The 23,940-nt window shown below is 50.2% G+C and overlaps 3 protein-coding genes across 3 annotated transcripts; all 3 read left to right on the top strand.

The window, feature by feature from the left end:
* The first annotated feature begins 868 nt into the window (after positions 1 to 868).
* Positions 869 to 12,831, top strand: LOC120822048 (adenylate cyclase type 2). Its single transcript, XM_040181341.2, has 26 exons — positions 869 to 1,151; positions 2,940 to 3,145; positions 3,237 to 4,046; positions 4,755 to 4,952; positions 5,060 to 5,221; positions 5,619 to 5,768; positions 6,150 to 6,304; positions 6,447 to 6,686; positions 6,778 to 6,936; positions 7,021 to 7,180; positions 7,278 to 7,436; positions 7,667 to 7,698; positions 7,874 to 7,927; positions 8,039 to 8,102; positions 8,182 to 8,279; positions 8,386 to 8,470; positions 8,555 to 8,692; positions 8,786 to 8,863; positions 8,960 to 9,132; positions 10,014 to 10,098; positions 10,185 to 10,343; positions 10,529 to 10,675; positions 10,995 to 11,102; positions 11,184 to 11,298; positions 11,432 to 11,556; positions 11,685 to 12,831. Exons 3-26 carry the CDS (start codon positions 3,291 to 3,293, stop codon positions 11,817 to 11,819), a joined length of 3,735 nt encoding a protein of 1,244 aa, XP_040037275.2. The 5' UTR covers positions 869 to 1,151; positions 2,940 to 3,145; positions 3,237 to 3,290; the 3' UTR covers positions 11,820 to 12,831.
* Positions 12,832 to 12,991: 160 nt separating this feature from the next.
* On the top strand, positions 12,992 to 20,204 carry cyld3 (cylindromatosis (turban tumor syndrome) 3). The gene is made up of 17 exons (XM_078105438.1): positions 12,992 to 13,109; positions 13,380 to 13,607; positions 13,750 to 13,867; positions 14,915 to 15,072; positions 15,236 to 15,748; positions 15,970 to 16,075; positions 16,188 to 16,621; positions 16,740 to 16,905; positions 16,987 to 17,128; positions 17,282 to 17,398; positions 17,624 to 17,715; positions 17,808 to 17,871; positions 18,092 to 18,293; positions 18,391 to 18,499; positions 18,609 to 18,727; positions 18,812 to 19,019; positions 19,115 to 20,204. Exons 2-17 carry the CDS (start codon positions 13,437 to 13,439, stop codon positions 19,297 to 19,299), a joined length of 2,904 nt encoding a protein of 967 aa, XP_077961564.1. The 5' UTR covers positions 12,992 to 13,109; positions 13,380 to 13,436; the 3' UTR covers positions 19,300 to 20,204.
* A 285-nt stretch (positions 20,205 to 20,489) lies between these two features.
* Positions 20,490 to 22,928, top strand: emc4 (ER membrane protein complex subunit 4). Its single transcript, XM_040181345.2, has 6 exons — positions 20,490 to 20,779; positions 21,189 to 21,331; positions 21,460 to 21,574; positions 21,858 to 22,011; positions 22,090 to 22,250; positions 22,450 to 22,928. Exons 2-6 carry the CDS (start codon positions 21,231 to 21,233, stop codon positions 22,483 to 22,485), a joined length of 567 nt encoding a protein of 188 aa, XP_040037279.1. The 5' UTR covers positions 20,490 to 20,779; positions 21,189 to 21,230; the 3' UTR covers positions 22,486 to 22,928.
* The last annotated feature ends 1,012 nt before the right edge of the window (positions 22,929 to 23,940 follow it).

A 23,940-nucleotide genomic window follows, 5' to 3' on the forward strand; every position in this document is an offset into this window, starting at 1 on the left:
TTACCGATGCTGTAAAATACCGTGTTTGGCAATAAAGGCAAATAACTCTAAACCAATAACACCTTTTTTGCTTGAAGAAGTTTTTTCTATTATGCTATCAGACAATTTCTCCCTCTGGATTATCAGTTTCTTGCCAGTTTCCTTGCCAGTAACTTGTGCCTCATATACGTTCAAGTTGTTCCACTGTGTGTATTGTTTGTCTAATGAGAGGCGTTTAGGAGTCATTAATGTGGTACATAATATTAAGAACACCCCTGTATTTATTTAATAAACCAGCTCCTCAAAAACACAGCCCTGTGCTCACAGTTTGTGCTCAAGTCCTCAATGATGAAAAATGTCTCTTGCAACTCTTATATTATTATACATACATATATTCTGTAATTACATTATCATTATTCGTGTATTAATGGAAAAGCAGTATTATAATGCTGTAGTTGCATTTTAAACTATTAAGTAATACTTATTCTCATGACGGATTTGTCTCCAGTATTAATCGATTGATTAGAAATAATTTACGATGAATCCAACGTTTTTTTAAATATTTTATTTTATATTATATATATAAAAAACATATATATATATAATATAAAATAAAAAAAACATATATATATAATATAAAATAAAATATTTTAAAAAACGTTGGATTCATCGTAAATTATTTCTAATCAATCGATTGATACTGGAGACAAATCCGTATATATATATATATATATATATATATATATATATATATATATATATATATATATATATATATATATATATATATATATATATATATATGCTATAAGTAAAACACCTGTGGTTTCACCTGCGCCTCCTCTCCATCCCTCTCCGCTCCTCTCGTCCTATCAGGCGCAGCCGGACCGGGGGCGCTCGTGCCCGTGCTCTGCGTGCGCACTCCCGCGCCCCCGCCCGCCTCCTCGCTCGAGCCCTCGCGCGCGGAACGCGAGCGCCAGACCCGTCTCCAAACGTCCGCGTGAACGAACCGCGGCGGCTTTTTTAACGGACGCTTTCGGACGTTACGGACCGTTTTATGTCACCATGGCAACGGCGGTCGGCGACGACGGAGGGAGCGGATCGGTAAATACGTCACTCGGACCCGGTCGCGTGTGAGTGGACGTTAATAACTGACGTTAATTAACTATGAGGTGAGAACAGCACTTATCCCCCGATAACAACTTTATTCAACTCTTACTTTCCTTGTTTAGTCGAGCAGTCCACTTTTATTAACGTGAAATAATTAGCATTACGTTACGTTCATTTGCGGTGAAAATACGGACATTCTAAATTAGCTAACTTTGAGGTTAACGCTAAGCTAACGTTAAGTGTTTGGTAATCGACGGGTTGACAAGAAAAGTTCGGTAATACGCGATTTTTCAAAATTGGACGTCATTTTGCTTGAAAAGAATACATTAAACTATATTAATGCAAGTACTTCTGCTTCTCTGTTATGATAACCTGCTTTTTATTAACATTTTGAGTCAATTATGTTCTGTTGTTGTTTTGCTGGTTCAAACTTTTACTTTGAAAATATATTCGATTAAATAATAATGGAAACAATGCAAATTGCTAAAGTTGCAGCCCTCATACAGTAATAGCTAATGTGTGTGATTGAATGTATTTTTTATGTTTGGTCATCTAAAAGCTGTATGATACTATCAACTACCTTGAAAAAACTGGGTCATCAACATAATATGAATTAAAAACGAAGTTTTTCACAGACAGACGGATTATTGAAACAAGGAGACAGGAAAATGAATAAGTGTATTGTTGTTACCAAATGATGCCACTTTATAATGACTTTAAAAAAAACTCCTTAGAGAATTTATCTTATAAGTTTGATTGACTGTTACAGCTCTATGAGATAAGTCCCAAAACTTGATTAATGCCAGAGTTGATTGAGTCTGATAGTACTTTCTTTACAGCTCAATGCTGTAGGAGACAAGAGCACTTTGCTTAACAAGAGAAATGGAGCATCCAGAACAACATTCATGTGTTTCAATTAAAAATCCGGTGTGACTTCTCTTTGCCACTAAACGGAGGCACAATTGATAAATGCACATGTGCAGGTCAAATAAAAGTAGACACATTCCTCCCTTTTAAAGTTAACACAAGGTGTAGATTGTTCACAGTGCGGCAGCAGGATGCAACGATGCGTCTGTCTGGACAAAACAAACAAAACCTCTTTTTATTCGCAAAGTGCTTCACAGAGAAGCAGAACAAAGTAGTGAAAGCAGCCGGCCGGCACAATGGAACCACAATTACATGTGTGTGTCCCCGTATAAAGTGTCCGCCTGAAGAAAAGGACTTTTGTAAAAGCGTTCAAAAGAAACCAGGCTGTTGTGATGTGAAATGTCTCAACTGCAGATGGATCTGTTACACCGGGGGGAGGAAGGGGGAGGAGGGAGGGAAGGGGGAGGAGGGCGGGTGATCAAGGGGAACGGATGAATTACTGTTTAATCCCGCTGTCGCTTTGCTATCAAATCACCCGAGTACCTGCGGCAGACGAGGCGGATTAGGGAGAGATATTTTCGATGGGGGGGGCGCTACGACACAACGGGGTTCTGTGCAGCTGACGGGGGGGCAGGAGCCTCACAGGAGACACACCGGGTGTAGGTGGGGACTGGAATTTGGGTTTTTTCTTTTCTCAACTCGCACTGGGCGCGCCGCCGACTCGTCATTCCAGTACAGTGTGATCGCTTGTGGCGAGGGAAGAGCACACAGCTCGACTAACGAGTTCTTTTGCATAATGGGGAAACGACTGGAAGAAATTTGTCATTAAAGCGGCATCAAAACCACGCACAGGGAGGACTTCCTGGCTCTCACGGCTGGATTTAGCCGCTGCGACACAAACACAGCCTCTCAGCGGGGAGAGAAACACATGTTCATCTATTTATTTGTTTATTCGGATCTGTTTACCTTCTTCCCTCTGGCAGCGGGACTCCATCCAGCGCGCATCAACGCTCGTCAGGAGAGATTAAACTACGCCTCGAGAGCCCTTGCCAGCGACCTCTTGGACGTTCATGGATGTCATGTCACCTCATCGTCGTAGTCGGTAGGAGAGGACTCAAAGGAACGGAGCCGGGACTCTCACCGGGGACAGATTTAGTTTTGCTGCAATTTGCAGGGCCGTGACGTGCAGGTAAAAGAGGAACTTGTCCCCGCTGTGTAGAAACCAACAGACAAGACAGACAAGACCGAGATGTAAATTGTGTGTTTATCATGACAAACAGACGGAGAGACAAACAGCCGGACGGAGCAGAGTGACAAGTGGACTGGCGGGCAAAATGGAGGACAAGTCGCAAGGTTTTCTGGGGACGGGGAGGACCGGAGAGGACGCCCCGCAGGTGTCTTTTTCGCCGGAGAGTGCGGCCGTCTCCAATATCGTGGAGCTCGACGACTTCGGCCGAACTGAAGACGGACTAAAACAGCCGGCGCGGAGCAGCGGCGTGAACATTTTCCTCGGAGGCGGCGGCTCAGAGAGCTGGAAGGACGGCGGGTCGGACTCGGGCGACCGGGGACTCGGCGAATCCCGGGTTCAGGTGGAGGTCGGCGTGGCCAGAACGGAGCGGGCCCCCGAGCCCCTCGGGGCCGACCCGGGGTGGGAGGGAACAGGCGTGACCCCGCAGGGCGACGGAAAGACGAGACGTACCGCTGACGGCGGTGTTCCCGGACGCAGCTCGGACCCCTCTGTCCAAAACGCCAAAGACAGTCCAGACGACGACAGAGGCGACCGCAAAGCCAAAGCGGGAAGCCCGCCCGGCGGCGGGCCGCCCGCGTGGCCCGACGTTGCGTTTAGAGGCGCCCAAGCGAGGGACAGCATCGACGTCAGGTGGGACCACGAGTACGAGGACGGAGACGAGGACCGGCAGAGCAACCGGTCCCGGCAGAGCGTGAAGGAGGGGGTGAGCTGCTGCTACCAGATGTTCCACAGGGCTTTCCTGCAGTGCGTGGAGGAGACTCCGGCCATGCTGTCCGGACTGGTGCTGTCTCTGGCCTTCTGTGTGGCCATCATCGTCGTCACTTCCACCACCAGGGGACAGGTGAGACATACTTACAATACGTGTCATCAGGCTCCAGTTGGAGTTGAAACTTGGTTTTGGACGCTTGGTGACGTCCTCAACATGTCTCGGGAAGGGACGGCGAGAAAAGCTGCGAGTCCTCACGCTGAACCCAGAGAATGCGTGACACACTTTTAGGCTTCAATTAATTACGAATAATTGTAGGACATCATGAGATCCCCGTCATTACGTCTCCTTTGGATACGTGACTTGAATGTGGCTCAAGGAAGCAGAGCTTCAAACCCGTTCTTCCACAACATTCCTGCGCTTCGACACGAAAACACGGTGTGACTTTGCACTAAAGCCTCGTGATGACTGCACACATGCAGGTCAACCTGCAAACTAAAAAAAACAACACCTTACTTCCCTTTAGTTTGAGAACAACATTTGAATTGTTCACAGTGCCAAAGAGAACTAAACCCTGCAGAGTTCATGATGTCTAGAAAGTCTTTGACAAAGAGCGTCAACATCAGCAGCAACGCTGTTAATATTCTAAGGGGGGAGAAATATGATGAAAATACCGTTGACATAAAAGGAGCAGATTAAAAAGCAGCAGCTGTGTAACGCTCAGCCCGGCGTTCCCGTCTGATAAATAAAGGCGTTTTTCATTTGGGACGCTTAGTGTCTTCACCATCGTACACGACTCCAAGGAAAACCTCTCACTCTCCGTTGTCCTCCGTCCGTCTCCAGAACATCAACCCCCACGTCGGCGCCCTGTCGGTGCTGAGCGTGGTCCTGTGCCTGAGCGCTGCCCTGCTGGTCTGCCTGCCCTGGCTGGCCACGGTGAGGCGCTGCGGAGGAGCCCTGGCGCTCTTCGTATGGGGGACGCTGTACGTCGTCGCCATCGTCTTCGTCTTCACCGGCGGGAACGTCACCGCGTGGGAGCAGGTGACGAGGAAGAGAGAGGGACATGGTGGTGTTTTCTCTTTCGGGTTGGGCTCCGCACGACGGCTCTCTAACCCCCCCGAGTCTTCCTCTCCCCTCCGCCCTCTCAGGTGGCGTTCTTCCTCTTCCTGTCTCTGAGCGTGTACACCGTGCTGCCGCTCTCCATGGCCTGGGCCCTCATGGTGGGGATCGGCACCAGCCTCTCGCACGTCGTCATCATCAGCGTGTACGTCCCCGTCACCAGCCCAAGGACTCCCGACCTGGCCGTGCAGGTACAGGCGATTTAAGAGACTCGAAAAAACAGGCCCCGCATCTGTTAATTATACAGCCTGGAAATGTGAACGTAGACAAATATTTGCAAATGACCTGCCCTCATCCAGAGGGTCTGCAATTCAAATACATGGTGCGATGGTTACGCTGGCCTTGTGGTTTGTGAGCGGCGGGTTTTACAGCTGCTCTGAACCAAACGGGACATATGCAAAAGTCCTGCGTCCCTATTCGTTGGTTCATGTCCTAAACCGGTTCCTCCTCGTGTGCTAAATAGCAGAGCGGGCCGTTCAGTCAGCAATGCGTCCCAAAAATAATGATGATTGATTGACGATGAACCGTTGATGAAGTGTCATTCACCTCCTCTCTCTCTCTCTCTCTCTTCCCCGGCTTCCTCCTCAGCTGGTGGCGAATGCCCTGCTGCTGGTGTGCGTGAACGGCGTCGGGATTTTCCACCTGTGGATGAGCGAGCGGGATCGCAGGAAATCCAACCGGAAGAGAGAACAGTTCAGCGCCATTCGCTCCCGCAAGGAAATAAGGAAATATCAGCAGGTTGGAACGCCAAGACAGTGCCGCTTTGTTCTGAATGAGGAGATAATTCTAGTTTTAAAGGGAAAAGGCGGCTCAGTTGAGCACAAACTCATTTCCAAGGTACTCATTACCGGGACAGCCTGGGTTCGGTCACTGTATGCGCTTTCTAGGTATGAGGTCGATCGATTAATCATTCACTCGTCTGAAGGCAGGCGGCGACAGAATAGACACCATTCACAGCAGGTAAACAAATGGATGAAACGGGCTTCGCTCTGTAAACACGCCGTCCAGGGGCGCCAATTTATTTTACAGCCCGCGTGAACAGATTGTCAAAGAAATCCAACGAGCCAGTTTAAAAGGTCTCGAAAACTCATCACGCATCCGTGTGTCCCCCGGCAACAGGAGCTGCTCCTCCTGTCGGTGCTGCCGCGCTACATCGCCAGGGAGCTGAAAACCGAGGTCATCAACAAGCTCTTCAAGCCCAAAAGCGAGGAGAAGAATGAAAGCAACCCCCACAACTTCCACAGCCTCTACGTGCGCAAGCACAGTGACGTCAGGTGAGGATCCCCAAAAGTCAAATGTACCCATGATGAGATGTAAACGTTGGTGGCCGTCCTCCGCGGTGTCACCCGAGCCAGATGTGTGCAAATCCGACCCGCTTCCCACATTCCTCACCGCGTCCATGCGGGTTTTGTGCAGCATCCTGTACGCGGACATCGTGGGCTTCACCAAGCTGGCGAGTAGCTGCACGCCCGAGGAGCTGGTCGCCATGCTCAACAAGCTCTTCGGCAGATTCGACGACATCGCCAAGGTCAACGGGTGTCTTCGCATCAAGATCTTGGGCGACTGCTACTACTGCGTATCTGGTCTGCCCGACCCCATCCCCACCCACGCCAGGAACTGTGTGCAGATGGGCCTGGACATGTGCAACGCCATCAGGTCCGTGGTTTGATCTTTGATCGTCTTGCCTTTTGAGGAAGTCTTGTTTCACGGGCGCTGCGCGCTTACCCGCGTTTCCGTCTCCCCGCAGTAAACTGCGAGCGGCGACGGGGGTCGAGATCAGCATGCGCGTGGGCGTCCACACGGGCAACGTGCTGTGCGGCGTGATCGGCCTGCAGAAGTGGCAGTACGACGTGTGGTCACACGACGTCACGTTGGCCAACCACATGGAGTCCGGAGGTCTTCCCGGGTGAGAGAAGCAAAAACTCGCCTCTCCGCCCTCGTTCGCTGTCGTCATTTCTGTCGCTGACGCTATTATTATAACCACCAACAGGCGGGTCCATATCACGGAGGAGACGATGCAGCACCTGAACGGAGCTTATGAAGTGGAGGTTGGGGACGGGGGGAGTCGGGACCTTCTCCTCAAAGGCAGAAAAACCTACCTGGTGATCGACGCACACAGGCCGCAGAGCTTCAACAGGAGAACTCATTTAGTATGTTTTATGCTGAGCTATCAGAAAACTCGTTTTTTTCGCGGGAAAAACAAATCCCAAGCCGGTGAGGTAAAGCGACACTCCGTCTCGGTTCCAGGCTCCGCTGACAGGCGAGAACAGGCAGCGGGCGTCCATCCGGATGTCTCAGTACCTGCGGTCCTGGCAGAACATCCACCCCTTCGCTGACCTGAGCGACCCGGACGCCACGCCCTCCAAGAAGAAGACCCTCGCCAAACGCCCCACGCCCCCACGAACGGTACGTGTGTGTCATCTCCCACGTGTTGAGTCAAAGTACACAAAGTTACACATAATACGTATTGTCTTCAGGGACACGCAATCTTTATTCCAGTCTTCTGATCCTTTGTGTGGCTCTCACAAGCATTTTATTATGTATTTGAAAGAGTTGACTAGATTAGGTCATGCATTCTATTGACTGTGTATGTGTGTGTGTGTGTGTGTGTGTGTGTGTGTGTGTGTTTGCTTCAGGCACGGCCACCCTGCCCGAACAACGACGGCTGGTAAGTTTGCCAGAATGAATGGAAACAGAAGAGCACTTTCACGGCATTATTCTACCTGTAAAGTCCTGAACTGAGGCTCCGGAGGATGAAGAGTGTTTTGCTCCGTCTATAAAAACTATCTGGTGGAACCAGGAATGCAGAATGCCGTTTCTAATGTGTTCTCGTTTCGTCCCAGTTTGGTTGTGGATAGTGGCGTCCGGGGGTCACTGGACACTCTGGACAGGGCAGTGTAAGTTTTCCTCCATTCTGAATATCCAGACAAACATGACTCATTCCTGGCTTATTTTACACTGACTTTAGTGGTATTTATATAATTTTTCATTCCGTGTTCTTCACGCAGGAGGAGAAAAAAGAAGCTCAACTGTTTGACTCTGCTGTTCAACGACCTGAGTCTGGAGAAGGAGGTACATTCATCCTCACGCTTAACAAAATGCAGTGAATGCGCTCGTTAGTGTGTTTGTTTGACGGCCGCTTGTCTTCCAGTTCTCCCTTTCGGAGGTCAAAGGTCTGCACCATTCCATGACCTGCCTCGCTTTCATCTTTGTTACTATTTTCGCCGTCCAGATGCTGGTCTCCGAAAAGTGAGCTCACCTTTAATTCTCACGCGGCAGGTCATTACTCGCGTTGCCCGCGGGGGGGCGAATGAGGAATAAACTTGCGTACGTGATTTGTTCTCACCCCTCCCAGGAATTTTCCGCTGGCGGTGTCGTACGGGACGACCTTCCCGGTGCTGGTGCTGCTGCTGTCCATCGCGTTCACCGGGTACCTGGAGGTAAGCCGACACTTGCTGGTTTCTCGGGGCGACGGACTGCGTGCTACATGGTGTTAAATGTTTGCCTGCTTGTTTCTCTTGCAGAAGTGGAGGACCAAGATGCCGCTCAGCGTTCAGTGGATATCGCGTCTGTCCCACGGCGTCTCCAAGAGGGCGGCGCTGCGCCTGTTCGTGGTCGTCCTGTGTATTCTCATCACCTTGCTCATGGCCATCCTCAACTATGTGAGCTCCTCTCCCTCATAACTCTGTTGGTATATTCCTCTCTTTGGTGGTTATAGATTTGTTGTTCTATCAATTGTTTTTTTTTTATTTTAGTCTTTCCTTCCTGGAAACAACTGTACGTTGATTACCAACATAACCGAGCTGGAGGGTTTCAACCTTTACACCGGGCCTGTGAGTACCGCGGGGCGCCTTTATCACTGTGGATGTGGAGCGCTTCATCACCAGCGCTGAACATCCCACCGAACTTGTCTCTGTGTGCTCGTGCAGTACTACCTGTACTGCTGCCTGCTGGCCATGCTGGGAGTGATCGTGTTCGTCAGGACCAGCTTGTCGGTGAAGTCCCTGCTGCTCACGCTGGCCGTGGTGGTTTACTTGGCGCTCTTCCTCGGCGTTTTCACCTCGAGGTCCTTCTGCCTTGTCAACCTGCTCTACGACGACCAGTGAGTGACACGCCTCATTTATTGGTTAGGTTTCAGTTTTTTGGGGCGGATGTTGATTTGTTTTTGGCAGAGTGAGTGTGACAGTTAAGAAGAACTTAATCAAAGGTGATTATTTATAATTTTATCAAAGTATTTTAGCCATTGTAAGAGATCGTCTTGTGTCTTTTGTTCCCCCTCAAAATCAAATGCTCTAAAATAGTAAAACGTAAACATGTAAAGTTGTATTTTTATACATATATTTCACTCTCTAAAATAGTTTGCCAAAAGCAAAATGTATAATTGGACTCCAACCTTGCAAACAGGTACAGTGTGTAACGTTCTTTGCACGCTGCATAATAAAAGAGACAAGCTGCCACAAATGAGATGCATGAAAGTGTGCGGACATGAATACACACAAGCACTCACACGCGCAGTAATGCTGCTGCCGCTCACACGTCCCTCCGCCGCTCTCTGCGCTCATCGCGCCGCTGACACGTCCATCACGCCGCTCTCTGCACTCATCACTCCGCTCACACGTCCATCACGCCGCTCTCTGCACTCATCGCGCCGCTGACACGTCCATCACGTCGCTCTCTGCACTCATCGCGCCGCTGACACGTCCATCACGCCGCTCTCTGCACTCATCGCGCCGCTCAGCCGAGGCGTCGAGTTTCCGCCCTTTTGTCCGGCACTCATAGTCCAGATTGTTGATCCTTGACTAGAGTTTCAGATCATTTATTCAAGAGCCCCGCGGGGGGACAGCGGGGGGGGGGGGCTCAGGCCTCTTTGACCAAGAGACACAGGACACTCTCGATGATGTAATGGAAGGGCGGGGGGGTAGTTAAGTAGTCCAGATGATATGACAATGTGCCTCTGAATATGTGAATGTGTGTCTCCTACAGGCCGGGCGTTCTGAAGGACCCTCGGATCATGTCCGGGGTCTGGCTGGTCATCTTCTACATCGTCTGCCTCATTCTGGCCCGACAGGTACGTTGTGCGTTTTTACAGCTCAACAACACGCGTCCTCTGTCCTTTCAAAGATCACATTAACACACGTCCCAACGCGTTCTTAGGACGAGCTGAGTGGCCGCGTGGACTTCCTGCTGGACCGCTGCTTCAAGTTGGAGAGAGAGGAGATGGAGACCATGGAGACGGTCAACAAGCTCCTCCTCCAGAACGTCCTGCCGCTCCACGTCGCCGCCTTCTTCTTGGGAAAAACTTACCGCAACCAGGTAAAGAAAGCGAGTCCACGCTGCACCCTGGTCAGTCCTTTTAAATATCAAAGCCAGGATGGGCCTGATAACTTCCTACATAAATAAAAGTGCACGACTCGACATTTGTTGCTCTCATTGAGGAGAACGTTTCGGCTCATTAGCGCGTCGGAGGACACTGGCGAACTGAACCGACTGTGTTTCAGGACCTTTACAGCCAGTCGTACGACTCGGTGTGCGTGATGTTCGCCTCGGTGCCTGAGTTCAAAGAGTTCTACAGCGAGAGCAGCGAAAACCAGGACGGGCTGGAGTGCCTGCGCTTCCTCAACGAGATCATATCGGACTTCGACGAGGTAACAATGACACCAGGACCGCAAACTAAAAACACACCTCTTCAGACTCTACCTCGACTAAAAACACTAACAAATTATAGCACTTAAATTGTACTTATAATGGCTCTTATCTCCAGCAAGTTGTAAATCGGCTTATTTGATAAAATTGCACTTCTTCTCGTTCTTCTGGGTTTGTGTCCTTATGGTTGAAATGAACTTATTGTCAGTCGCTTCGGATAAAAGCGCCAGCTAAATGTAATGTAACGGGGAAGAAGACCCACGATAAAAGAACCCGCCGGCGTCACGTTCAGTGTCTCCCAACTGACTCTCGCTCTCCTAGATTCTCTCCAAGCCCAAGTTCTGTTCGGTGGAGAAGATCAAGACCATCGGCAGCACGTACATGGCCGCCGCGGGGCTGAGACACGCGCCGCCAGGGGAAGGAGAAAAGGTTTGCTCAGTTTGTTCAGCCCATCAATAAATCCCCCCCCCGCCCCACTTGCATTCACCTGATCTGTGGCTCCCCCTGCAGAAGGTGGATATTTCCTACACCCACGTGCGCACCATGCTGGAGTTCGCCATCGCTCTGATGGGCAAACTGGAGGCCATCAACACTCACTCTTTCAACGTCTTCAAACTCAGGATCGGTGGGTCTCGTCGATGCCGATTAGTACCCACAAGCCCTTTGTGTGTCCTACGCAGGGTCCGTGTTAATATCTAACGTTTTCTGCTACTCCCAAGATATTTTTTAACATTTAATCCCCGTTGGTTCACCTGCAGGAATAAACCACGGCCCGGTGATCGCAGGAGTGATCGGAGCGCACAAACCTCAGTACGACATCTGGGGGAACTCCGTCAACGTGGCCAGCAGGATGGACAGCACGGGGGTGCTGGACAAGATACAGGTAGGAAGGTGTCAAAGGCGTGGGTGGAGCGCAGGCCGGGCGGATGTTGAGCAGCGCCACGCGTGTTCTTTAGCTCCAGGCCTCATAGGGTCTCCTTCTTCTTCCTCCTCCTCCTCCTCCGCTCTCAGGTGACGGAGGAGACGGCCCAGATGGTGGAGAGCGTCGGGTACAGCGTCACGCTGCGAGGAGTCGTCCACGTCAAGGGCAAAGGCGACCTCACCACCTACTTCGTTAACAGGGACCAGTCGACCCCTCACTTCTGACCTGCGCGGCGATCACCCGTTATTACGGCCCGACCCGACAGATGTCATCGGACCCCCCCCCCAACATCTGCACTGACTCGATGCGGAAACGAACGCGGAGCATCAGATGATGGAGCTGCCGCCGTCCTTCGGGATGAACTGCTGAATGAAGAGTGCAGCTGAGCATTGTGCTCAGGACGATAGAAAGCAGGTCGCTCAGTGTGTCTGCCGCTGTATCTGGTTCATCACACTCCTCTCACCGAACACACAGTCTGAAATGATGCCGCGGTCACACGGCGGAATCACACGAACGCCGTTCGTGTGGGTTTAATTTATTGGAAAAAAGATATAAGCTATCCATCTTAGAAGTACCAAGGTTACAGTTTTATGAAGATTTTATTCTAGGATGTTCTTTTTACAGTGTTTTAAAACACCATTTACTATTTAGTTATTTTTTTCTTCTCGTATTTAAATGTTTTGTGTCAAAGTATGCTGGTACAGAACAGTCTTTGAATGTAGGAATCTGTGACAAGGAAAGAAGAGCACACTAGTTGTGTACCGTCTAAAGGTGCCATGTTGTGTCATCTGTAATCTAGGAGTGTATTGTGAAATCCTGGATCGTTCTACCTACTACGCCCAACGAATAATATGCAATCACAATCACTTTAAAGCCGTTACACCATTCATGAACGTGTAGAAGTACACACCGCTTTATTTTGTGGTACGTGTCACAAAACCAAATATTTAGGAGCCTCTGGTCACTGCAGGCTGTCACGTGATGCTGCAACAACTTGGAAAAAATAATGCACATTTTAAATTGCACTTTCTTGCACTTATTTTCTTAAAAGGAGTTTTGCATTGTAAAGCAAACGTTGATTATACACTACTGTTCTCTTTTTTTATTTAATCAAATGTTTCTACGAGGGATGAAGTGTGAACGTACACTTGGAGAGAATGAAGAGATTGAGTATGTTGAGTAAAGGAAATATTTTTCTATTATATTTATAAACTTAATAAAACAAAAATACAACCACTGATGTCTTTTGTGTACTTTTGTACAGCCGCGGCGTGTACTAAATCCGCGCATGCACAATGGAGTGTGTTCACCTCGCCCGTCGAGAACTGTGGAATTTCCCCGAGTCGCGCGCTCTGATTGGCTAAAAGCTCTCCCCCGCGGAACTTTCCTCCCTCGCCATTGGCTCCCGCGGGTGTCGGTCACGCCGCTTCCTGCTTCACGGGGCGGCCCGTTGTCGAAGCGTAGCTCCTTTAAATGAGACGGTGAAATGTTGACGGCCGGAGTTGATGAAGTTGGTGAGTGTTTGATGAACGCGTACGGTTTTAAATCAACTGCGCGGTCTGTTCGTTGATAGTTCGGACGATGTGTGGCGGCGGCAGTTTTTTTTTTTTTTAACGTTTTTCACGAGTAGACTCGTCTGAGAACGTAAAAGTTTAAATGTCAGTTAACAACCGGCTGCCGTTAACGTTACCTGTCGTTACCGACACCAGCGGGAACGAGCGCCGCGGCCCTCGTGTCGTTCTGGGATGACTCCAAAAAAATAAACACATCTCCCACATTTTTAGGGAGAAATAAGGATTTAGTTCCTCCGTGAACCGCATACATTGAACGACACGCACAGAATGCCAGGGGACCACGATCAAAACAGGAAGCGCCGCCCCCCCAAAATGTTTTTGATCTCGACCGACCTGAAGGTGCAGGACCAGCTGGACGGTACCATTGTTCTGCAGCGGGGGTACATGTGCCAGGAGCAAGACTCCGGCAGGAGCAGAGGCGACTCCCCTTGGGTCAAGGTATTCACACGCATTACAGATAAAATGGACACTTCGTTTATGTGATAGTTTGCATTAAATATTTCATTATTTGATTTTTGTTGTTGTTATTATGTTATGTACTGTTCCTTTCCCTTTCTCCTCCTCCTCTTCTTCCCTGCAGGTGTTAGACAACGACTTGATGTTGAAAATAGAGAGGAAGTACCTGCTCGAAATCCCGACTGACCTCAACGGCCTGCTGGAAGCCGTATGTGAACCGGAGGCTCGATTTAAACTTCTAGGTAACACTTTTAACGGTTACTTCGACTGTCCCTTAATTCTCAAGGATGACGGACGTATGCTGGACGTGGACCATAGGGGTGGGAATCTCTTGGCACCTCACGATTCGATTCCGATTCAGAGGTCAACGGTTCGGTTCTAAACCGATTATCGATTCTAAACTGTTAAAACGATTCTCGATTTTCTAAATTTTCTCAAATCTGAGTTTGCTACTCAGAGGTTGCTAATCACTTCCTACTTTATTTGATAATTAAAGAAAATCAACAGATAAATTACCTTCTCTAATTTTTGTTATAAGAGAAAAAAAATCTTTGTCACAAATATGATTTTCTATCAACAATGCAAGAACCAATGCACCTTGCATTTCAACACAATATGGAAGTAGCCTATGTAACAAAAAAAAAATGTTTCTTTTAAATGAAGAAAAAGCTGCTCTTAGTCTCAGACCGGTCCGTATTCGTAAAATACCGGAAAAAAAGTCCAAATCTGTGAATATCTTGCCAACTTTCAATACGGATCGACTTTTTGGAAAATGGAAATAATGAGGTAAGATGTGCGCAGGCTCCTCCATAGTTTGGTAAAGTTATTAGATATTCAGATTCAGACTGACGGACCGGTCTGCGAGCTGGACGCATCGCTCTTAATGTGCCGGTAATGATGGTAAATGACGGTTGTAGCTGGTTGTCATCTACGGTCCACTACGGTTACCGAAGGGGGGCGTTTGTTTTTTGACAACGTTTTATCTCATAATTTCGACTTTCTGGTGTAGAGACCATGGTCACTGGCTCCGCCCCCTTACTGTCAAAAAGAACAACGGCGAGCGCGTAGAAAACACCTTCGAGCGCGAGCAAAACACCTTCGAGCGCGAGCAGAGACTAACCTCGCGAGCGAGGAAGTTCGCGCTCCGCGAGCGAGGAAGTTCGCGAGACGGACTTTAAAAAAAAAAAAAAAATTCCGATTATTAACTTTTCTGAGAATCGAGAGAAATCGAAAAAACCGACCGCGTCCCCCCTCTGCAGTGAGCTCTTGGTTGTTTCCCGTGGTCCCAGGTAGTCCCGGGAAGCTGCAGCAGATGGTCGCGTTGCCTGTCGACTCTCCGCTGTGGGTCCAGATGGGCTCGCAGGACGAGCTGGCCGAGGCCGATCTCAAATACGTCGGGCCGCTGACCAGGGGGAGCAGCGCCGTGTGGTTCGGGGTGCAGCTCAAGGTAAAAACTGAACGGAGGATAATAGGGGGGACTACTACTACTACTAACACTATTCGCATCATTGCCGCGGTCTTTGACATTTTACAAGGCAGCTCTGATGCGTGATGTTGACCTGTAAACACCTGCCCCCCCCTCCGCCCCCCTACCCCCCCCCCCCCTGCAGGGTCGGGCAGCAGGTAGAGGAATAAGCAACGGCTCCTTCAAGGGCCACCGGCTCTTCTCCTGCCCCGACGCCTGTGCCCTCTTCCTCCCGGTCAGCCACATCCGCCTGCGCCACTGGTCCCGCAACAATTCCACTGGCGCCCACGAGCGAGACCTCCAACACCCCCCCCACCGCAGCGGTGCCTACAACCCCCCCAGCAACGGCCACCATAGCAACAACGAGCGTCCAAGTCCTCAGCAGCAGCAGCAGCAGCAGCAGCAGCAGCAACACGGCCGCCACGTCAGCTTCCAGCAGCCCGGCAGCCCCCCCCAGTCGCCGGGCGCGGCCGTCCTCTCTCGAACCGCCGAGCCGGCGGCCCTCGCCGCTCAGAGCCAGGCGCCGGTCCGAGGGCCGCTCCACGTGGGCCAGCGCGTGTGCTTCCCTCTGGAGAGCGCCGTCCAGGGGGGCGAGGTGCGCTTCTGCGGCCCGCTGCCCGGGCGCCCCTCGTCGGGGCCGTACGTCGGCGTCCTGCTGGTCAGTGCGATGGCTTTTATGAGTTAGCGCTATGACCGCGGTTAACGTAGTAGACGGTCCTCCGACGAGAAGATCAACGTAATTATTTCCCTCCTGCCTCATTTTCTCGCCCTGTTTTTAAGATGCCCGTCTGTGATTGGCTCCTTCCTGCCGTCCTAATCGAGGCGCTTGTGTGTTTTTACCAGAAACCGCTTTGTGATCCCTCCCTCCCCTTTGCACAGGACGCTCCCGTCGGCAACTGGGACGGCGTTTACAAGGGCGAGCCGCTCTGCCACATTCCCTCCGCCCTCTACGGAGTCCTTCTGCCCGTCTCCAAGGTCTCCCCAGGTGGGACACCGGCGGGACGCTGCCAGCTGACCGATACCGACGACCACCGTGTCTGCTTATTCTCTGTCGTTGACACAAACTCCTCCTGAACCCTTTTCCATTTCGTCTCCAGAGACGAAACCCCACCGTCAGAACCCCCCCCTCCAGATGACCAGACCCATCCTGAAGTCGGCCCCGCCCCCGGCCACCCGGCCCGGCCCTTTGTCGCCGCCGGCCTCCGCCCCCAAAGTGGCCCTGATGCCCCCCGGCAAAGCGGCGCCTAGACCTCCCCCGCCGCCCAAACCCGCCCACAAAACCCCGCCTCTCCCGCCGCCCAAACCCCGCAGCCCGACGACGCCGCCGCAGCAGCAGCTGCACGCCAACGGGGCGCACGGCCCGCCCTCGCCGCTGAGGTCCCCGGGCGGCAGCGAGGGCGAGGAGGCGGGGCCGCGCGGCGAGCTGGAGGTGGGCTCGATGGTGGAGGTGAACGAGCCGCCGCTCTTCGGGGTCATCCGATGGGTCGGACAGATCGGCGGCGTCCCGGAGCCGGTGGCGGGAATAGAGCTGGTGAGGAGAAACGCTGTTGTTGGATACAGATGTTCTGATTCATCCGGCAGCTTCTTCCATCAATTTTGTGGCAATAACTTAAATTTAAAAAAAATAAAACCCGCTGCTTGTGTCCCAGGACCAGGAGCTCTCTGCGGGAACTGACGGCAGTTACCTCGGCGAACGCCATTTCCGTTGCCCGGCCAACAAGGGGCTGTTCGTCAAGCTCCGCAACTGCCGACGGGACTCCAGGTTTCCCGCCCCCGAGACGCCTGTCAATCAAGTGGAGCGATGCAACTCCATAGGTAGGAGAATCCCTCTGCTTTTTTTTGCCGTGCGTTTTGTGGCGGACGCGGCGTGACACTTATCTCCCGTGTGGCCGCCAGCCTTCGCCGAGTGGGGCAGCGAGCGGGTGGAGGAGCACACCCCCCCGGTGGACGGGGGCGAAGCCGCCGATCTCTACCAGGGCAGCAAGAGGGGCATCCAGGGTCACCTGAACTCCTGCTACCTGGACGCCACGCTCTTCAGGTGGCGCTTTATGTTTACTTAAGAACATTTTGTGTGCATCATTTCCTCATCTTCTCTCGTCCTCGTTCGTCAAGAACTTTTGAGTTTCATGTCATTAGTTTGTCGGTTGCTGCGTGGAGCTGATGGATTGATTGATTGGCGGTTTCTCTGCAGTTTGTTCTCCTGCTGCAGCTCAGCGGACTTTGTGTTGTTCTGGCCGTCTGACTCTGACGCCGACTCGAGTCGCGCGCAGGACCTGCTGCGCTGCGAGATCGTCAACCCGCTGCGAAGGTTCGACGACGCGCATCCATAAATACGCCGTCGCCACACTTCTAATAAAGAGGCTCATCCGACCTTCCCGAGTGAAGCCGTTTCAAGTTATCGATTGATTTTTGCTCGTAAATATATGACTCTACCCAATTAGTTTTGTGAAGTTGAGAATAGTATTTTGTCTTTAATGTTGCACATAAACGTCTGTCTTTAGGTTAAAGGGCTTTTTCTTGTGTGTGTTTGAAGGAACGGCTACGTGTGTGCCAGCAAGACCATGGCGCTGAGGCGGCTGCTGGAGGCGCCGAACAGCGACACGGGCTTCACCAGCCAGGAGAAAGGTATGCGCCCCCCCCCCCCCCCCCACCCCGGCAAGCACGGCAGGTGTGTCTGTGAGGAATGCCGTCATGCTGCTTTTTTTCCTGTCCGTCAGACCCCGAGGAGTTCCTCAACCGGCTTTTCCAGCTCCTCCGAGTCGAGCCGCTCCTCAAGATCAGGTGACCTCACACACACACACACACACACACACACACACACACGTTCTCTTGGTTACAATCACGGTAAAGTTCACCTTTTCACAAACGTTCGATCTATCTAGCTCAGTTTGTTTGCTCGAGGGTAAAAATGATATTTGGTAACCAGTGAATTCCTGAACATTCTAGAGATCTTCCCTGAATCATCATTTGAAAATGACCCCCAATGAATGAATGCGTGCAGGTCGATGACGCGGCAGCCTCAGGAGGGCCACCTCTACCAGCTCTTCCCGCCTACGCTCCCCCCCTCTCCCCGCTCGCCCTCCCCCTCCTCCTCCCCGCTCGGCTCGCCCGCCCCCGTCCCCTCGCCCAGTCACATGAGGGTCGCCAGCGTCCAGGCGCTGCTGGAGTCCTCCTTCCTCCACGCCGGCCTCAAGTTTGTCGAGGTAACGGGGAAAAATGGGTCGTCGCGGGTTTGTTTTGTCTTCCCTTGAAACGCCTCAAACGACATTGTGTGCATTTGCCCCTCCCCTCCTCCCCCAGGCTCCCTCCTGCCTCTTACTGCTCATGCCTCGGTTCGGGAAGGACTTCAAAATGTTTGACGCCATCTTGCCGACCCTCAGCCTGGACGTCACCGACCTGCTGGACGACGGTGAGGACATTTCACACGTAATGTGGTACCGTTACACGTGTGAGATCTGGCCGCACCCACGTGAGCGCGCCCCCTGCCTGTGTGTCGTCCCCCCCCCCCCGCCCCGCAGCTCTGAGGCAGTGCAGCATCTGTCAGGCCGTGGCCGAGTTCGAGTGTCTCCAGTGCTACGACGACCCCGACATCACTCCCGGTCACCTCAAGCAGTACTGCCAGACGTGCAACACGCAGGTGGCCGCTTCCTACTTTTCCTAAGATTTTTTTTTAACTGGGATGATGATGATGATGCTGATTTTTTTTCCCGTCGGTCGCCAGGTGCACAGTCACAGGAAGCGGGCGTCCCACGTGCCGGCGAGCGTGGCCGTCCCCGGGGGTCCGTGGTCCGGCGGGCAGCTGTGCGCGCGCCAGCGGATGTCGCTCTTCGCCGTGACGTGCATCGAGACCAGCCACTACGTGAGCTTCGTCAAGCACGGGCCCGACGCCGCCGACTGGCTGTTCTTCGACAGCATGGCCGACCGGGAAGGTGAGTCACGCGTCCTCCCCCCCGAGACCGTAGAACGAGAGCGAGCGCGGTGTGAACGCCCCCCGCCCCCCCCTCTCCCTTCCCCCCCTCCCCAGGTGGCGAGAACGGATTCAACATCCCCCGCGTGAAGGCGTGTCCGGAGGTGGGCCGCTACCTCAGCCTGTCGCAGGACCAGCTGAGAAGAGTTGACCCCGCCTCCTTGCGTGAGTCGGCCCGGCGCCTGCTGTGTGACTCCTACATGTGTCTGTACCACAGCCCCGAGCTCAGCCTGTACAAGTGACACACACACACACACACACACAGTAGAGCTGACAGCTGGAGCCCCTGTTACTCCTCGCAAATTCAGTGCGTTGTGGGTTGTTGTGTTTTTTTCCCTCCAAACATTACGCAACCAGTAACTTTAGTTTCTAACCCAAACAATGATGAGGTGATATTTACAACTTCCATTTACTGATTTTGATACTACTTTGATTCTACTATTTTGTGTTTTGAAAGCTCACAACGTGTCGTACAGAACGAGACGGGAGATTTGTTTCTGGCCTGCTGTTTGCAGCGGATGGATCATTTCGTCTCCCTGATGGTTGAAAGAGTCTTTTGATATGCATGATGGTGCGTTCAGGACGTCTGTATGTGCTGCTAAACGACACTTTTTCACCAGCCTGGACGCTTGGGGCCGTCCGATCCCGTTTAAGATGCATTTGAGTGTTTGTTTTTTTTATGCTGTTGGACGCGGACCTCCTTCAGGCCGCGTCACATGAAAACCGTCCACCTGGAGAAGGGAGAGAGCGAAACGTGTTTATAGTGAAACCGTCTGCTACGTTTACACGAGAACAGCCGTATGATCCAATGCGCCTGATGAACACACAGCCGGTAGTCTGTTGGTGGTTTGAAATGCTCGATGGTAGGTTAGTGGTATTTGGGGTCCGTGCCGGCCTTTAGACTTTAACTGTGCCTTAATAACGCTCACAAATGGTTTGCTGAACCACTGTGCCTGTAGCCTGTAACACACTTTACACTTTCTATTTTGCACTGCTTCCTTTACATGTCAGTATGCGCGTGTGTGTAAATAATAGTATTGCCTTAAACTGACTGTGAAGATTGCACTTGGATGTTTAAACTTTTGTCATGCTGACGGGTTGTTTGATACAATACAGCTGCAAATAAATGCCTTGCTATCACCCTCCAGTTTGTTTACATTTCTCATTTTTTAAACGTCAACACACGCATGCAGATATCACAATGTCTAAACTGTCTCCAGAAGATAAGTATGACTGATAAATAACAATAATAATACATTTTAGAAAACATTTATTATTCTGTTTATTATTTATTCTGTTTTTCTTTAGTCATAAACTAGCTGTAAGTAAGCTTTTTGTCTTATGATTAGTATGATCATTTCTTAGGTATTGTTTTGTGTCTTCACGGGTTTGAGTGTTTTTGATTGTTTTCCTTCAAACACTAGATTTCCATGGAAACATGGACATGAACCCCTGCTGATATGTATTCAATGCCTATACAGTAAATTAATAATTAATTTATAATAAATTAATGATTTTGAGGAGAACTTTCCTGAAATGCCGCTAGAGGGCAGAACCGACGCAATATCCGGGTCGCCAGCGTAGCTACGTCATCATTACGCGACGCAGAAACAGCGAGCGACGAGTGCTTCCCTTACTTTACCTTACCAACGGTTTTGCTAATTCCGTCACAATAATAGCGATATATCGACTAGATATTGATCTTGCGGATGTTTTTATAAGGTAAGTACATTATAAATCACGAGGTGTTTGGATCATATTAGGCGTTACGTTATATTTGAGCAGCAACGCTAACTTAAGTCATAGTAACATCCTTATTAGCAGCGTGTGGTTTTCATATTTACTCTTTAAACGTGATGCTAAGGCTGCTTTGACTCGCACAAGAGAAACGGTGCGATGTTTCTCGTCGATACAATCAATTCGACAGCTGTTTTTGACAGCTTCTGTTTGGGCTTCATTTTACGTCCGTTAACGGATGAAGATTCACACACACACACGAAGACGTTTCACTCATATAATTCATTCTATGTACGATTCATATGATCTTTAGGGGACGTCGTCGGTTGTTGTGACAGTTTAGATTGACCTCTCCTGCAGACATTGGGTTGACAGCCTGTTTCCTCTCCCGTAGCTGTTTTCTGTCTCTCGAGGTCCAGCAGTGAAGCCGGTTGCCATGGCGTCTCCAGGAGGACAGGGAGGAGGAGGAGGAGCTCTGTCCACCAGAGGAGCAAGGAGGATGAAGTGGGCTCTGGAGCTGAGTTTGGGCAACACCAGGTATACAAACAGATTGCACCCAAACTGTCAAAGGGGCAAATCTAAAGAGACACTTGAGGCTGCGGGGAAACTCACCGGCGGGTGGTTTAAGGGAGTCCGTCATTGGAAAGCGTAACTCTGTGTTGCAGGTCTCGTGGCGACCGTCAGGGCGGCCAGGGAGACGTGGTCTACCCCATCGGCTACTCTGAGAAACCCGTCCCCGACACCAGCATCCAGGAGACGGACAAGAACCTGGTGGAGAAGGTAGAGCAGGACGAAGGAGCTTTTACTTCCGGTTTTGTCTTCTCACAGGTTTCATGAACGATCCGCACGACTCGTTCAAGTCAGGTCGCCTTCCTCTATACACACGTATCAGTGAATTAATGAAAGTCAATAAAAAGTTGACTAGGTGAAAGTTATCGCAAGATATCTGGGGAATTATTAATATTGATTATTCATTTATCCTACACCTCATAAAGATCAAATCTTGGGCAGGATACAAAAACACCAAATTCTCACCTTGTGCCTCCTGCTCTGGTCCAAACAGCGTTGTTGGGACGTGGCCCTCGGGCCCCTGAAGCAGATCCCCATGAACCTCTTCATCATGTACATGTCGGGCAACACCATCTCCATCTTCCCCATCATGATGGTGTGCATGATGGCCTGGAGGCCCATCCAAGCGCTCATGTCCATGTCTGCCAGTGAGTATCCAGCGATTGGCGCTCGTAGGTTCAGATTTCCCGCCACGTCTCTCACCCCTTCGTCCTCGTGTCTTTCAGCCTTCAAGCTGTTGGAGAGCTCCAGCCAGCAGTGGCTGCAGGGCCTGGTCTACCTGGTCGGTAACCTCCTGGGCTCGGCGTTGGCCATCTACAAGTGTCAGTCGATGGGGCTGCTCCCGACGCACTCTTCTGATTGGCTGGCTTTCATAGGACCACCTCAGGTAAACAGGCAGGATTAAAAATAGAGAAGTGTACAATGCGTTTAACGGCAAAGGTTTTCGGCTGCAGTAGTTTGATTAAAGCTATTTTTCTATTACAAAACAATTAAATAATGGCAATCTGATCGTCCACTCGCAGTCTCCCTCTCCCTGATTTCTTTTTAGTCCCAAGACTTAACCGTGTTCTGCTTCCCCTCCACAGAGGATGGAGATCATGGGCGGAGGGATGGTGCTGTGAGGAGTTCCATATTCGTATATGTCAACGTGGCGGTCGGCTCGGCGGCAGGATGTGCGGCGGCGGCGGCTTCGTGCGTTTCGTCTTTGTTGCTCCTCTGATATTTCAATACGTTTTAAAAAGTTTAACCACTGTGTTTTTTTTCTTTTGCAGTTCAAGTAACAATAACAGGTTATTTATGGGGGTGTTAATATATAGAGGCCAGAAGCGAGTTTTGGGGTTTGTTAATGTCGTTAAAACCTCTTATAACTCCCAGGCATTTTCATTTAGTCAGGAACGAATGTTTTTACTACAATACAATAGTCATTTCTCCTTTTTCTCTATTCCTTTCATTCTAAATTCTTGAAACTCATGATTTCCGCATTTACTTACCTGTTTTAATTTATACTTACATTTCTACATGAAAACGTTGTAATCAAATAAAATCTATTCCGGCTGCAATAACATGATTCCAACTGTCTCAGTAAATGTTTTGGGTGGTAAAAGAATAACGTTGAAGTATTTTCTCTTTTTATCGTGTAAATATAACAGATTTGTTTTCTTAAAAAGTGCAAAGAAACTACTTTTGGTGGAACAGAACAAACATGCAGAGTTATATTAACCGACGTGTTAATTCAAGGTGATGAATCAACCAGGCTCCAAATCAAGATAACACCATTAAATGCTGGTTCTGCAGTTAGATGATGAATATAGTCTGACGTGCTTAACATTTTCCTCACCAAAGTCCCTTTAATTGCTGATCTGTTTAGGCATAAATTGCTTTTGTTGCCCGTCAATGACAGATTAGTTTATGGAAATGATGTATTTCAAATGGTGTTGACTAATTCACTTTTTTGGTGCCTATAAATTCTTTGATAATCCTTTTTTTGTGCATTCAAAATCCTATATCATGACATATGTTGATATGAAAAATAGTATTGGGCGATTTTGGGGATTCATAAAAGAGCACCACTCAGCTGTAATGTGAATCACCTGGTAATTAAAGGTTGGCAACTTGCACGGGCAACGTGACCACGAGCACATTATTAACCCCACATCCAAAACCCTGCTGAAGCGCCCTCGTTGAAGAAAAGGCTGCAGAGGTTCCTCGGCGCTTCTCTCCGGCTGCTCACTGTTGGGCGTGTGTTCTGGTATCAGCAGCAACTCCCCAGGGGAACAAAGGCAGCGAGGTGGGGCAGACGGAAAACTTGAGAGGTGAGTCGCAAAGAGCTCGAAAGGCCTGTGTCACGATTGTGCATGAAAGATTGTGCAAGGACATTTACGCCGATTATCCAACACCGCAGAACGTGACTGATGAGAACACAGTCAAGGTCCACCCGTCATCATTACGTCAGCATGTTTTAAGGCCAGTAGTCGGGTGGCAAGAATGTTTTATAAGTGAGCTAGATCTGTATAATGCATGATGTGTTTTCTAGTCAATAAAAAGTTCACCGGCTTTGCCTTTAAGGGAAGCTAACC

The sequence above is a fragment of the Gasterosteus aculeatus genome, chromosome 7, assembly GCF_964276395.1.
Source record: "Gasterosteus aculeatus chromosome 7, fGasAcu3.hap1.1, whole genome shotgun sequence".
Lineage (NCBI taxonomy): Eukaryota > Metazoa > Chordata > Actinopteri > Perciformes > Gasterosteidae > Gasterosteus > Gasterosteus aculeatus.

Excerpts from the sequence above, each read along its gene's own strand:
- emc4 (XM_040181345.2), top strand. The coding sequence starts at position 21,231 with ATGGCGTCTCCAGGAGGACAGGGAGGAGGAGGAGGAGCTCTGTCCACC. Across the intron at positions 21,332-21,459 it reads CTGAGTTTGGGCAACACCAG|GTCTCGTGGCGACCGTCAGG; the intron begins GTATACAAACAG and ends TCTGTGTTGCAG. Across the intron at positions 22,251-22,449 it reads CTTTCATAGGACCACCTCAG|AGGATGGAGATCATGGGCGG; the intron begins GTAAACAGGCAG and ends TCCCCTCCACAG.
- LOC120822048 (XM_040181341.2), top strand. The coding sequence starts at position 3,291 with ATGGAGGACAAGTCGCAAGGTTTTCTGGGGACGGGGAGGACCGGAGAG. Across the intron at positions 8,280-8,385 it reads CAGATGCTGGTCTCCGAAAA|GAATTTTCCGCTGGCGGTGT; the intron begins GTGAGCTCACCT and ends CACCCCTCCCAG. Across the intron at positions 11,299-11,431 it reads CGTCTTCAAACTCAGGATCG|GAATAAACCACGGCCCGGTG; the intron begins GTGGGTCTCGTC and ends GTTCACCTGCAG.
- cyld3 (XM_078105438.1), top strand. The coding sequence starts at position 13,437 with ATGCCAGGGGACCACGATCAAAACAGGAAGCGCCGCCCCCCCAAAATG. Across the intron at positions 13,608-13,749 it reads GCGACTCCCCTTGGGTCAAG|GTGTTAGACAACGACTTGAT; the intron begins GTATTCACACGC and ends TCTTCCCTGCAG. Across the intron at positions 18,728-18,811 it reads GCCAGACGTGCAACACGCAG|GTGCACAGTCACAGGAAGCG; the intron begins GTGGCCGCTTCC and ends GTCGGTCGCCAG.